This window comes from Periplaneta americana, chromosome 2 (genome assembly GCF_040183065.1).
Source record: "Periplaneta americana isolate PAMFEO1 chromosome 2, P.americana_PAMFEO1_priV1, whole genome shotgun sequence".
In the NCBI taxonomy this organism is placed as follows: Eukaryota; Metazoa; Arthropoda; class Insecta; order Blattodea; family Blattidae; genus Periplaneta; species Periplaneta americana.
This window is the reverse complement of record NC_091118.1, coordinates 30,977,504-30,993,966: the sequence shown is the minus strand read 5'-3', so window position 1 is coordinate 30,993,966 and position 16,463 is coordinate 30,977,504. Positions and strand designations below refer to the sequence as shown.

The 16,463-nt window shown below is 36.1% G+C and overlaps 2 protein-coding genes across 3 annotated transcripts in view; one reads left to right on the top strand and one right to left on the bottom strand.

The window, feature by feature from the left end:
* The window catches only part of Obp93a (Odorant-binding protein 93a), a 288,764-nt gene that overhangs the window by 59,732 nt on the left and 212,569 nt on the right, over positions 1 to 16,463 (top strand). The gene's annotated exons all lie outside the window — the stretch shown is intronic.
* Positions 7,604 to 16,463, bottom strand: part of LOC138691790 (uncharacterized) — a 59,719-nt gene continuing 50,859 nt past the window's right edge. For both annotated transcript variants that reach the window (XM_069814192.1, XM_069814201.1), the window contains exon 2: positions 7,604 to 10,245. In XM_069814192.1, coding sequence (XP_069670293.1) covers positions 8,510 to 10,245 — 1,736 coding nt within the window. In that variant the 3' untranslated portion in view covers positions 7,604 to 8,509. The remainder of the gene's footprint in view (positions 10,246 to 16,463) is intronic.

Here is a 16,463-nt window from a genome sequence, read left to right as displayed (position 1 = left end):
ACAGGTAGCATATTTTTTGTGTACAAACTCTATTTACGGTTCCATAAGATTGGTTGATTGATTGGCTGATTGATTAATTGATTGATTGATTGATTGATTGATTGATTGATTGATTGATTGATTGATTGATTGATTGATTGATTATTCTATACGTGACCATATACATGGATGTACACATCAATTACATAATAAACAAAAAACACAATAAAATTTAAAACACTACAAGTCAAAATACATTTAAAATAAATAATATAATCAAGTAGTATTGCATATATCATAACTTGTGGTTTAAGAATTCCTTTACTGAATAAAAAGTTTTATCAGTTAAAATCTGTTTAACTTTCACTTTAAATTTTGCATAAGGTAAATATTCTATCTGCAATGGCAATTTATTAAAAAAACACAATGCCAGTATAGGCAGGCGATTTTTCATATTTCACAAGTCTATGATTTTTTATTGAGAACAGATGTGCATTTCGTGTATTATAATTATGATAATCTAGATTCTTATTGTATTTATTCTCATTCTGTTTCAAGAAAATTAGGCATTTGTAAATATAAATGGATGGATATGTTAAATAATTATAATATGTTTTATTTAACGACGCTCGCAACTGCAGAGGTTATATCAGCGTCGCCGGATGTGCCGGAATTTTGTCCCGCAGGAGTTCTTTTACATGCCAGTAAATCTACTGACATGAGCCTGTCGCATTTAAGCACACTTAAATGCCATCGACCTGGCCCGGGATCGAACCCGCAACCTTGGGCATAGAAGGCCAGCGCTATACCAACTTGCCAACCAGGGCGACGATATGTTAAAATTTTATATTGTTTAAAATAAGGTTTGCATGAGTCAAAACTCTTTAATTTAAAAATGGAACTACCACTTTATAAGGGGTGCATTTAAACAAAAATTACCTAATGACATCTCCTATCTAACCAATTTTTATGAAACTTTATGCATAGTTAAAGGTAGCATGTATTTTCTGTCTACAAAGTCTGGTTGTGTTCCTATACGAGGAACTGCCACTTTATTAGTGATGCATTTGGACAAAATTCATAACTTCTTTGCTATATAATATATTTTTATGAAACTTAGTACAACAATTAGTCCTACAGATAGCATATAGATGTAATGAGAGTTTTTACGCAAAATTATATATGCTACCTGTAATTAGGTACAAAGTTTCTAAAAAATCTGTTACGTAGGAAAGATTACAACTAGTCTCACAGTTTATAAACAAACACCAGCTGCAGTGGAAGAACCATATCCAACGAATGAAACGTAATAGACTTCCAAAAGCCATGCTTCAATACCGTCCTCTAGGAAAGAGATCTTTAGTACATCAAAAAAAAAAAAAATTGGACCGAGAATGGCTAACTGAGATCGCGATAGAACTTACACTTCTTTGGATGATGATGATGATGATGATGATGATGATGATGATGATGATGATGATGATGATGATGATGATGATGATGATGATGATGTGCTTTTAACATTCATACACTACTTGACATTGGATATACTGTAATTGTATACCTACAGTTAAATGAAAGAAATTTATTTCAAAGGGCATCTTTGTGAAATTCTATACACTCCTCCTGATACATCTTACGTACCTACTAAATTTAACTATGACAGAGGTTAACTTACGTATCAAAAGGAGTCCCATAGCGGTGATGAAGTCTGCTTCGTTTGAAGTAAAGCTTGATGAAAGAAACTACATACAACGCCTACTTTAGTTTTATTATTATAAACACAACCAATTCTGTGTGCACTAGGTTGCTTCAGTATTCAGTGGATATATCTCATATAGATATTTACTGTTATAGTATGAGAATATGTACATATAAATGCATTGCCAGAAGCTGTTCCCAAAATGGAATGCAGACGCGTCTTTTCTATCTTCATAATAAAAAGCAAGGAAATGAAATATTTAGGATTGGGTGGAGAATTATCTTCTTTTATATCAACATTGACTACCCTTGTATACAAATGTAGCAGGATGTGAACTGTCTTGTTTCCTTCATGGATGGTACATAGACTTTGTTGACAATACTGACATCCACTCGAACAATATTAATTTAATACAGTGGTTACATTATTTTCAGATTAAATTATTCATTGATTGTGGTATGAAAAGAATTCACATAAGTCATTGAATTGGAAGGAATCGAACTGATGCTACATCCGGTATATAGCCCTGATCTTGCGCCTTCAGATTACCATCTGTTTCGATCCTTGGCCCACTTCCTGTGTGGAATAAATTTCCAGAACTTGGAGGTCGTTGATATGGGTATCACGGAATTCTTCACACCAAAAACCAGAAACTCTTATGGTCGCGGGATAAAAAAAAACCTTGCTGTAGGATGCCTGAAGAACATATAATCTAATGGTTTTTAACTTTGAAGAAATAGATTAATTTCTTGGCACAACACACTGCAACTAATGTTTACCTGCAAAACGAAGGGGTTTTTTTTATTTTCTTTTTGATTTATTTTCGATTTTCTTTTTGATTTCAAAATGAACATTACGTTTATTTATGAGACAGTATCTACACATAAATATACAGTTTTGCATTTAATTAATAAGTGATTTGTTCCACGATATACTGGGAATACACTCGCTTATGGTTTACGTTCTCTTTGTTACAAGTAATGACTTTGGTTCTAAGAGCAATCTTTATGTAATGATATTTCTCATAACTGTCGTGCAAAAGGTAATATTCGTAACTCTAAACATTTGATATCTGCACAATTTCTGATAGCGAAAAGAATGTATGTATTTACTCACACTGTAAATGAGTAAATACCCGGTGGCAGTGGTAATTGTACTCATTAATAACAATTAATAACAAACGCAATGAATAAAAAATACAATTAATAATAAACTAATAATAATAATAATAATAATAATAATAATAATAATAATAATAATGAGCATCCTAACTTAAATGAAGCACGATCACTTAAATGACATTTAAAGTAAACCTAATTCATTTCTTAACCCTAAGTTCGAACTAAAACCCCCCGAGTATGTTAAATTCATACATGCATAAGTACTTTTCAGCACTCTCGACTGTCAACTCACTCACTGCACTGGAACTACGACACATTTCACTGATACTATTCTGATTTCACTAACACTTCAGAAACATTTCACTGTTCAAATATTTTGTACTGCCACTATAAATTATAAAACTATAAAACTTCAGTGATACAAACACACTTTACTTACACAACACACTTCACTTACAAAACACACTTCACACTTTACTCTTCACTGACACACACACACTTCTTCACTGATACAACACTTCAAATAACAAAACATCAATTACACCCTTTAAATACTGTGTATAATATACTACCAGTCCACACCCGTGGAGTAACTGTTAGCGCAGCTGGCCGCGAAACCAGGTGGCCCGGGTTGAACTCCCGATCGGGGCAAGTTACCTGGCTGAGATTTTTTCCGGGGTTTTCCCTCAACCCAATAATATCATATGCTGGGTAACTTTCGGTGCTGGACCCCGGACTCATTTCACCGGCATTTATCACCTTAATCTCATTCAGACGCTAAATAACCTAAGATGTTGATAAAGCGTCGTAAAATAACTGCTGAAAAAAATATATACACTGCCGTCTATTAGTAAAGGCCTTAAGCCTATTTTTAAATACATTTTTGGTTATTGGTAAAGCCTTCAGTAAGTCTGTAGGTAAAGCATTCCAGTCCCTGATAGTATTATTGACAAAAGAAAACTTTCCAGTGTCCGTCCTCTCTCAATTTATATGAGTGGTCGTTCCTTGAAGACTAATTTGGCGGCTGCAATCTATTTTTTTCTCTCCAGGCAGGCTCACCTCTGTATGTTTTGAACATTGCGCATAATCGAATTCGCGTTCTCCTGTCCGTGAGTGTGTCCCATATTAAAGTATCATGTAAGGAGGTATCATGTTTCACAGTACACAGTACTTACTTGTGCAGGAAGAAATGTAGTCGCATTAACTTGTTCATTCTTTTAGATCTCCAAAAAAGTAAATATATTTTCATGTGTCGCCTGAATTTCTTATTTGCCTCGAATATAGCCAAGGGATTTAAACATACGTTCACATATCTAAAGTAAGTAATAATGATTGAAAGGTAGTCATATTTTATTGCGATTAATTCCGACAAAGGAGTGAAAAGACAAGTGTAAAATACAGGGTGTGACAAAGCAAACCCTACTGTGAGAGCGATAACTATTTTGGAACTCAGCGCTCGAACTCTCTTTATTTCTTCCAGGTGAGAAATGTCACCCGAAAAATGCTGAATATTCTTCTGCAACATCCGGGTTGTTACATAAGCGGAGACTGCTATTGTAGTGCAAGGGATTATGAAAGAAAAATAAGCTTACTATGAAGGGTTTTGTGAAGAAGAAACCCTCATTGTAACCTACTGTAACACATCCCGTGTGGGAAGTGCTAACGTTTAGAGTAGGGTAAATGTCGTGAACAACCGATATTATCCAAATACTGACGATTATGAACACAAAATTACATTTTTAAATGAAAAAATTAGTACAAAAATAAGAAATGAAAATAGCAATACTTCTTTGGATATCCATGGCTATAACGGAGAAAGTATTTTCACACAAAGTTAAATAAGCTAAGAATGATTTTATTACGGATCATTCTAAGTTTAAGTTGCTGTAAAATGTTCAAAGAGTTTATTAGAAACATCAGAAAGCCTGTGATATTCATATTCAGCATCATCCACCTCAGCAATGTTCGTATTTCTTTGTGCTTTAGGAAAATCGTAAGAAGAAGAGGATTTTCTGTAATTCCGACGACAAACATGATATTGCATACAGTTTTGTGTATGCCTATACAGAGTGAAAGTGAGATAAACCTGCACATTAAAAGGGACGATAGGCTACACTTAAACGAGTAGAAAATCTGTGATACGTTTTGTGATTAAATGCACGGTTAATTAGAAAATTAAGTTGGAAATTTCAGCAGTCTGGCAACATCGCCGCCAACACATCCCTTCTCTTTTCATGTAAAAGGTCAACGAACTCATGCTATCTAACTACGTCCACTTGTCTCTCTGGTTACAGCATTGCAGTCTTGTCGCGTTGTTCAGTGGCTTCAAATTAAGTAATAATAATAATAATAATAATAATAATAATAATAATAATAATACTTTATTGCCAGAACAAAGATACGTATTGCTTTTCGTATAAAACACTGTAGCAACCCAGAAAGAGTAAGTTACAAACTCGTGCTCAGAGGGCGTTTCACATAATGTTAAGACATTTTATGAAATAACAGAGTAAAAAGCAAAAAGAAAAAAGAAGATAAAACACAGATATCACAATAATTGAACTTTAAATTTTCTCTCTAAATTTGATTTGAGGTTCTTGGGTTAAGTTCAGATAAAGACATTAACAATATCGGCGTATTCTGTAGTCGAAAATTTATAAGGCATCTTGAAAAACACAACTTAACTTACCTGTATAACTACTGTAATGTAGGTAGTTGACTGAACTGCTGTGAACTGATAAGTGATAGTGTATTTGTTTTATGTGCTGGTTCTGTGTCATTACATTAGACAAGGGCAGGCGATTGTACATTTTTAATGGCCCACCACCCGGTTTGTTTCTCTTATCTACATCGCTCACAATGTGGATTCCAATGTTACGTCATTCATTGCGATCGGTGATCTTGTCTCACGTTCTCACGTCAGCAGCATATGGTAACGTCTGATTCACATTGGGATGAGACGTTTCACCAAACAAAAAATGCATCTAGCTCCGCCATCGTTCGAAAACGGACCTATGTTCATATTAACTTTTTCACTCAAAATGGTCTAAGATATCGTATCCTAAATTTTTTTTACCATTCCTCGTGAATCACTCTATATGTTTATATGACAAAATCTGTTTATATTGGAATACAGAATACTCTACAATACCTTATAGTACACAATGACGACTTAGCCTGTGTATATGTATATTTTACCTTTAGGCCTAATACTGGGTGTTCATTTCAAAGTGTGTCATGACGTCACTGTTGTTGGGTCACCGATTTGAAGCGAGTTTCAGCTGATATGTTAGAGAAGTTGCCTATTATTTAAGGCGTTCTTCAATCTGAACTTGAGAACGTGTACGGTATAACTTGAACGTCGTAGCAACAGATGGCGGTCTGTACGGTCTGTGTGCTACCATAACCTCTTTCGAACTGTGTTTTGCGCCGGCAAGTCGTACGCAGGGTATTTGTTATCATCGGTTGCGTACGGTAACATTCCACAACACAAATCAAATGCTCCGTGTTCATGTTGACCGTCGAAGTTAATGTCAACAAATACGTAAGTAATCGTCTTAACCCTCTGCCCATATCCCGAAAGTACGTATTTCCAAACAGTTCACATTCCTGCCACTACCGGCGTTACCGTACGTATCGGCACGTACTCTTCAGAATGAACGCCGTACTTGCTAGCCAACTTCTCTGCCTCTTAGATTACACACCTGAGCTGCGGAAGTGTAGGAAGATTGAATTCTCTAGGCTCATCAGCTAGCCACATGACGGCATACAGCGAGCCAAGACACATTTTGAACTGAACATCCAGTAGTACATTATCAGTCTTACTAATAAAAACCCTATATACAGACGTTTAACTGTCTTATACTTATACAATGAGTAGCTCGTTTATAAGTCGTGTGTAAATTCCTTACTAATAATCACTACATACGTCGTGTATAACAGTATGACTGTTACACAGCTACGTCATAGTTTCGTCATTACTTCCTTACGAAAGGTAATAGAATATCTGAGGTTCTCTATTGCATCCGGTAGAGCGCTCTAGTGTGGCGTGTTAAATATCGATAGTACAACTGGCTCTAATCGATTACCTCACTATATTTTAGTTAAAGAGTACAAGCTACAGCAATATTATTCTAATAATTCAATGATCTTTGGTTTGTTCTTCTGTGGTTACAAGGTAACCATCATCATAAAATGACAGTCGATACGAACAGCTGTTAGAGGGGCGGTCATTTGTTCTCTATATAAAACACTTAAACAAGGGGTTTCGTTGTATAACTACTGCAAAGCAATTCCCATTGTATAGTTACGGCCTGTTTATACGACCATAGCTTATTCACGGTTTATTAGTAACGTTTTCTGTCTCAACTCTGCATAAGTCTCGTATAAAAACTATACACTGTTTATTAATTTTATAAACAGCTTTCCCAATGACGGGACTGCGTCATTGGACAAAGCATAATAAACATATTGAGTGAAAACAAAAAAAAGACCATAAAAGAGAAAGGAGGGGAACGAACAAAAGGGAAAAGTAAGTACAGGAAAGATAATAGCATGCATAATAGGCCTAAACATAGTAAACAAACAGATTAGATATTCGAACAAAATTCTCCCTTTTTAAGAAACAAAGTACAGATAGTATTTTAAAATGGCAAGTGATCCTCTGATAGCGGCAAGGGAAACATCACGAATGAAGTCGTTGTTCAGCTGGAACTTCTTGCAGAAACTGGCAAAGACTGAATATACGAGTGTATATATATATATATATATATATATATATATATATAATTAATATATTTATGCTCGACCATGCCGAAATGTAGTAATTATACACCTGGTAGCAGACCTTTAATGCATGTCATTAAAGTACACCTACTCATTAAAGGTCAGTTCTTTCAGCCAATGACGACTCAGGTTACAGCTGTTCAGCCAATAACAGGTCAGCTTTCTACCGTTATAAAACCGCAAGTATCGATTATTCTCGGATATGCAATCGAAAGAGAATTAGCGAAAAGTCACGGAGGCTGGAAATCCAATACTGTCGCAGAAGGTTATGTTCTGTTACTATAATAATTAGCGTTAATTGTAAATAATATTGAAATAAACTCAATTTGTCATCTCGTTTTTCAATGTCTAATTTAATTTCGATGTTATCTCTGTAGGTTCTTATGACCTAGCAAGGTCAATGTGGACATCTGTTCCTCGGAAAAAATCAATACTTTCGCGTCTGCGCACATCTCACAACATACGGAACATTGCTCAAAAATTAATAATATCAAGTTAGAAATATGGTCGAGCATAAAAATTCGTATGAAACTCGCCTACAATGGTAATTAAGAAGCTCGTATGAAAATTATGAAACTCGCTTGCGCTCGTTTCATAAATATCCATACTCGCTTCTTAATTACCTTCATTATAGGCTCGTTGCATAATGTACTATTAATTCACATACGATTCGTTTAGGGACACTTGTTGATGCTATGCCTACATCACAACTAATGTTTAGTTTCTCACAGAAAATTAACATTGATCGCTGAACTCTGTGTAATAAAATGTAATGCTTTCTAGAGAAGACGTGCTGTGTAACAAGACAAAAAGTGCACTTTAATTTGGGATCTACTTCCTCATGGGAAAGAAGACTATTCACATAATTCACATAACGAAAAGTAACTGTTTTACAGTATTTACTGTACAGGAAGGAATGTAGTCACACTAACTTGTTTATTCTTCTACATCTCAAGAAAAAAAAATACATTTTTATGTGTCGCCTGAATTTTTTACTTGCCACGAACACAGCCAAGGGATTTAAACACGCATTCACGTATCTCAAATAAGTAAGGATGATTAAAATGAAATGGTACTTTGTTGGGATTACATCTAACAAAGTAATGAAAATACAAGTGTTATACACACCGTATGTCAATGCAAAGACTACTGTGAGAGCGATAACTACATTGGAACCCAGCACTCGAGTTCTTTTTATTTCTTCCAAGCCAGAAATATCACTAGAAAAATGCTGAACGCTCTTCTTCAACACCCGGGTTGTTACGCACGCTGAGACGACTATCGCAATGAGAGGGATTATGAAGGAAAATATCAAAATTACTACGAAGTATTTTGTGAAGAAGGAATCATCATTGGCATCTCCAATGTTACATCCTGTGATTGTAATCTCTGCTTTTAGAGTAGGGTAAATGGCCAGAATACCTGAAAATATCCAAACGCTGACGATTATAAACACAAAATGACATTTTGTGAAAGAAAAACGAGTACCGGTACATGAATAGGAGATGAAAATAGCAACACTTCTCTGGACGTTCATAACCACAATAGAGTAAGTATTTGCGTAGAAAATGAAGTAACTTACGAATGCCTTTATTGCGCACCATTCTATTTTCCAAGCCCCATAATATTTTAGAATGCCTAAAGAGTTAATTAGAAGCATAAGAAAGTCGGCGATAGTCATATTCAGTATCATCGAATTGGGCAGTGTACGCATTTCTTTTTGTTTCAGAAAAACAATGAGTAACATAAAATTCCCCACAAATCCGAAGCCAAACATGATAGTGCCTACAATATTGTGAATGCCCGCATGAAATGCAATTGATCCATACCCTTTTGTTATGACTTTGAGTTGGTCAATAACATAATCTATGTTATCGTTACAGTTTTTTACATCAAATACCAGACTGCAGGAAAAATTAAAATTGATCTGTACGTCCAGTCCGATCTGAAGATTCATCTGTACATTTACTTCCATAACGATATCACGCAGTAACTCAATTTTAACTCTAAGTTTCTCAGCAAAATTTTGCACTGATGTAGGAGAACAAGCCTCACCCATTTCTCTAAGTATTTCGTCGAGCTCATTATATGGAGCTATCAACAACATTCTATTCTCTATTACGTTGCTAATAAAAGTTTTAATTCCTGTCAGATTCGACATACTGTTGATAGTTAAGTTGTAAATCTCTAGGCCTATATAGTCGCTCTCATTTACATCAATGAGTATTGCTTTATGTTCATCTACCAAACTCACGAACTCTGAAAGAAGTTCCAGACAATCGTCCGATGCATTCATCGCATTGCTCTGATTCCAGTTAGATGGTGCTTCCTTCATTGTGTCGTCTTCAGACTTTTCCTGCAGCGCTATGGTTTGTGGAATGCGTGTCATCAATTCGTTGAACTCCACTTCATCCAGTTCTGTAGCTCTGAATTCATCACCTATTTTGAGATCAATTTCTTCATTTGATGTTGTAATTTCTGTCTCATTGTTCCAGTCAATACCAGAAGTTAAATGAGTATCAGGAAAGTATTCCTCTGCACGGATTGTGTTGGTAAGTGTAGTCTCATTTCCTTCCCTGTCGTCAGCTGCCACTGAGTAGATCGCGTAAGCCAGGCAGCATGCAAGCTTGAGGAGTTGAGTGGAATGGGCGAACATATCTGTAACGAAAGAAATTTCTCTTCAAATTAGTGTGGTTCCATGGGATGCACAACGTGTAACTTAAAGACAGATTTTATATCGTCACAGAAATAAAGTGATTTTCCTATCTCGCGGATTACATTAGGGTTCGATAATGCCACATAATTTTAAGTCATAATCGTTTGAAGCTGGTTAAATATATGTCCATATTCGATACATGATTGAGGTTCTGTCTGATATGTAGGCCTAAAGGGACATTATTTTATTGTTACTAACATTTTTAATATTAACCTGGCTATATCTTTGGATTAACCAGAATATTGTACGAAATGGAAATATAAAAATTGGTGATTTATCCTTCGGAGAGGAGGAAAAATTCAAATATCTTGGAGCAACAGTAACAAATATAAATGACACTCGGGAGGAAATTAAACGCAGAATAAATATGGGAAATGCGTGTTATTATTCGGTTGAGAAGCTCTTGTCATCCAGTCTGCTGTCCAAAAATCTGAAAGTTAGAATTTATAAAACAGTTATATTACCGGTTCTTCTGTATGGTTGTGAAACTTGGACTCTCACTCTGAGAGAGGAACATAGGTTAAGGGTGTTTGAGAATAAGGTGCTTAGGAAAATATTTGGGGCTAAGCGGGATGAAGTTACAGGAGAATGGAGAAAGTTACACAACGCAGAACTGCACGCATTGTATTCTTCACCTGACATAATTAGGAACATTAAGTCCAGACGTTTGAGATGGGCAGGGCATGTAGCACGTATGGGGGAATCCAGAAATGCATATAGAGTGTTAGTTGGGAGACCGGAGGGAAAAAGACCTTTAGGGAGGCCGAGACGTAGATGGGGGGAGGAAAATATTAAAATGGATTTGAGGGAGGTGGGATATGATGATAGAGACTGGATTAATCTTGCACAGGATAGGGACCAATGGCGGGCTTATGTGAGGGCGGCAATGAAACTTCGGGTTCCTTAAAAGCCATTTGTAAGTAAGTAAGTATATCTTTGGATTAAAGGTCTAGAACCGGAAACACCGCTTGGTCCCCCTTCCAAGACTGGAGTTCGATGATACTGGCATAAAATACAAATCACTTTACTAGGTATAGGAGAGAATAAAAGTAGTTCATCCATTTATGTAAACTAGGAAATATCGCAATTTTGAGTTTGATAATTTTCATTAGGTTTTGTTTAATCAAAACACAGTACTGTATTAACAGCAAGTGTTTTTACTCACGAATTGAGCTATCCATTCGGACGTATTAATTATGCAGTGTATATTTTAATGTTACAGCACATTAGCGTACAATATAGAGAATGAAATTAAATTGAAAAATAATCATAATATGGATTTTAAACACATTTTTGAAAATGGTGGCCGTTCATTTCGATACAGGCTTCAGTTTTTTTTTTTTTTGTGCATATTATCACACTATAGACTATTGTACCTAATTCCAATTACCAGTTGCGTCCTTCGTACGAGTAGCTCATGTTGAAATAATTCTGTACCTAGTCTATAAAAGAGTACCTTACGTACTGTAAATTTAATCTTCACTTCTGCCCGATCCGAAAAGACAAAATTATTAAGAAATGCTATCTACTGTCCGCTCAAGTGGTTTTGTCGCAGGGTCTTGGAAAGGGGGGGGGGGATCACGTTACAGTTAATTACTTAACGAGGCCCTTTTATTTAAGTTATTTTAAACAATTGTATAATATTACGTAGACGTCCAATTCCTAACAGAAATTAATGTTTTCAGAAAAGAGCTAAGACAGCCCAGCTACTAAACTTTACAGAGGGGCGAATAGAAGCAGGTGGGGAAACCGGGATGCGACGTAGGCAAACGGACAGTACCTTTGCGAAAATATGATTCAATATTGAAAGCTCTTTTGTCACTCGAAAATGCGAACATATTTCTGGAACGTACTATACTCACTAACTCAGTACTGCATACGCAGCCTTGGTTCTGTGTGGAGAGCGGTTGTAAGTTTACTAGTAGAGGGGGTGGGAGTGAAGTATATTCAAAAACTCAGGTACAATAAAAATTGAAGTAAAAATAAAATGCTGTCCCTGTACATATATTATCAGCAGGGAAAGGGATTTGAAGTATTATAACGAATGGTGAAACGTAGTATAGATATTCGTAGCTCAGTGACTGTCAAGCGAACTGCGTCACAGAGCATGGACGAGTACAGTACACTTCATGCAAACTTACACGCAACGTGCTATAAACGTATTTCAGAATAAATAATTGTTATAGTTTAATGCCATATAGTGGCCTACATACATAATATGCATTTCATTTTGAACTACATGTGTTTTCTTGGCAACGCACAAGACACCAATAAACAACTTTACAAATATACATAATTAAATATCAATCTTTGCGTCCTCGCGTGTAAGTGGAAATATTGATGGCTGATGGACAGTTGTCTTGTGTATGGAACTCGCCTCTGAATATGTATGCTTTTCTGTCAGGAGCGTGTTAAATTAAAACCTTTATTTACGATATCATGAAATATGATAATATATATATAACGTATATTACGGTATTTATAATATATGCAATATACTACAATGTTTACAACATAGCCTAATACAGTATCATTAAATGTTGAACAAAATGTAGAAGCAAATGAAATGACATTTTCAATTAATGCTATGTTTTGTTGATGAAACAATTATTCCTGCTGTGCCTTGTTATAATAAATTGTAAATATCATTTTCAAATTTTCAAAATACAACTTTGCTCTATTCCAAGGAAGGATATTTTTTAACATCTGCAGAGACAATTGGAGAGTACTTGAAACAAGATACGTCAATTAAATTCACATGTTCAATGACCTCATTGGGACACATCTTTGTTAGTGAATCTGAAATCCGACTAAGAATACTGCACCTATCATTTTTAATCAAAACTCTGTTCATTTTTTCACCAACACGTTTTCCTATTTCACCTTCTACTGCACTCAGTTTATTTACAATAGTCCTCATAATATTTATTTGCTCAACTAGTTCTACTCCTGACTTTTCTAATCGAATAATGGCATCCGGTAAATATAAAAAATTTGACTTAATATCCGTGATTTCTATTTCGATTGTTTTATAATTTAGCAGTTCCTGGCGTATTTGAATCGCAGCCGCGTCATCGGGATCGAAAGACTGGACCACTTTCTTCACAGATTTGAGGTGATGTGCATAATAATTGCAAGCTTCTAACCATGACCTCCATCTCTTAAGAACTGGATATGGGGGAAGCGACAATTCAGGGAATTGTTTCCTGAATTTTGATACTCGATCTGGAGTTTTTACAAATATAGGCTAGTCTTTCAATTTTGTATTGTTAGTTGGTTTCACTCTCGGCATTGTACCTGCACTTCACTACTCTGAACTGCAAACCTGCGTGTTGAAATTCTTATGCGACAACTGTCCCGTTCACCTGTTGTTGACGTGCAGAGAGCTGCGAGTATGTCATGGAGGGGAGGACTTGGTATAAAAGGTTGTAAACAAATGCCTGTGTAGATGCAAATACTAGCTTTTACTGCTCCAAATTCCGTTCCCTAATTATCAGGCAATAAATCTCACTTGACGATATGTGTCAGAGGAAGAACAATTGTTTGTATAATCTGAAGGCAGATTATCGTAATATGTTATCAGTAGGCTCCGTATTCCAGCTACCTATAAACTAGAATAAAGTTGCGTGATTCGAAGTATATGTGACGTCTCTTCCTCTAGATTCTAGAAAGTAAAAATCGGGACGCACTCATGGTGAGTATTCTTATCGATCACTGCTCTTACTAGTCGTATTAATGGCAAAAGTTCGACAGTTGAGGGTGGAACTGGCCGAGGGGGAGGGAGCCGAGGAAATAAGGGAAAGAGTTATTTATTAGTGTTGTAATGAGTAGGATCAACACTGAGCGAATGAGGTAATTAGGGGATAATGTTCTTATTGTATTTATTGTATCTTTTTTTTTCTATTTGTATTTTATTGTGTGTATATTTTTTATGTATTACCTTTGTATTTATTAGTTGGATTATTTCGTGCAGTTTCATTAAGGAATTGAATTCTTTATATATATATATATATATATATATATATATATATATATATATATATGGTATGTTTTACTGTTTTTTTCTCTTTTTCATTTCTTATATTTATTTTATTTTTATTATTTTTTGTGAAATTTGGCTTGAAGTTTCATTATTTGTAATTCAGATAATTAATGATAACGCTAGTAATAATAATAATAATAACTGTTGTTTTACTATTTTATTACTAGTAGGTATTATTTTCGTTTTGAAGATTCAAACTGTGCATAGTTATAGCACGAATGGCCGTACGGGCTCGTGCGAAGGATCTTGTGTACATGAGTTTGTATAATTTATTATCCATCAATAAATGCACTTATCTATCTATCTATCTATCTATCTATCTATCTACCTACATATCTATCTATCTATCTATCTATCTATCTATCTATCTATCTATCTATCTACCTACCTACCTACCTACCTACCTACCTACCTATCTATCTATCTATCTATCTATCTATCTATCTATCTATCTATCTATCTATCTATCTATCTATCTATCTATCTATCTATCTATCTATCTATCTATCTATCTATCTATCTATCTATCTATCTATCTATCTATCTATCTATCTCCTACTTGCCTACCTGCCTACCTGCCTATCTGCCTATCTGCCTACCTGCCTACCTGCCTATCTGCCTACCTGCCTACCTGCCTATCTGCCTACCTGCCTATCTGCCTATCTGCATATCTGCCTACCTGCTTACCTGCCTACCTGCCTATCTGCCTACCTGCCTACCTGCCTATCTGCCTACCTGCCTATCTGCCTACCTGCCTATCTGCCTACCTGCCTACCTGCCTACCTGCCTACCTGCCTATCTGCCTACCTGCCTACCTGCCTATCTGCCTACCTGCCTACCTGCCTATCTGCCTACCTGCCTACCTGCCTACCTGCCTATCTGCCTACTTGCCTATCTGCCTACCTGCCTACCTGCCTATCTGCCTACCTGCCTACCTGCCTATCTGCCTACCTGCCTACCTGCCTATCTGCCTACCTGCCTATCTGCCTACCTGCCTACCTGTCTACCTGCCTACAGGTGGGGATGGGTGAGGCGGAGCGCGCTCATTACGTACTGGCTACGGTTCCGTTCAGGGGCTTACTCGCGAGTAGGCTTTTGGAGACGTCTGTCAACTGTTGCATTAACCTGTATTCGGCGTACTATATACCCAATTTGTCTTTAACTTCAGTCTTTAGGTAGCTGGAATACGAAGCCTAGTGATTACAATATTGGTGATTCTGAACAAAAAGGTTTATATGAATACATATCCGTTCTTAAAAGTATCCGACATGCAATTGTTTGAAAATCACGGGCAGTCATATACGGACACAACCAAAACGACATTAGGTTACAGTATTGTCTTTATTGGCTAAGTCAATGCGCACTTCACTTGCGCATGGTGGGGTGAATTCATGGAAGATATTAATTTGGCAACACGACCTCATATGCACTTCAAGCTCCTATACACTTCGTACAGTCAGTGACGCAGTACATTGAAACGTATCCTGGGCGTTGGATCGGTCGCGGCGGAGTCATTTCTTGGCCACCGATGTCACCCGACCTTACTCTATTGCATTAAATTTATCTGGCGTCTACCTCTCATCTTTATTAAACTACAGCTGGAAACAAATTAGCAAACCTTAGGTGGATGGAAAGCTGGTTCTAACATTGTATTACTGTAGTGAAACATCTGACATATGTTATATTTTATAGGTGTTGAAGATTCATTCCAGACTCATATTTACCAGTGCTAATAAAACCTTCTCTCTTATAATCCTTAAGTTTAAAGGAAAATATTTCAATGAAAATCACGTAAATTTCCAATCTGACATTTGCATTTATGACTAAGGGAAACCATGAAAAACCCCAGTCAGAATGGTCGACCACAGAGTTTGAACCCGTGACCTCCCGAATGCGAGTATCAAATTCTATCGTCTGAGCCAACTCGCTCGGTTGTGCATCATTGTTTATGTAAATAATAAAATTAAAATTAATGTGGCACATAAATATTATTTTAAGAAACACAGGAAACGAATATGGGTAAATTATGAGCGCAGGAACACCATTTCGTGACACTTTTTAAAATAACTCAGCTTCAGTGAGCTCAATGGTAAAATGCTTATTTTCACTCTATACAGT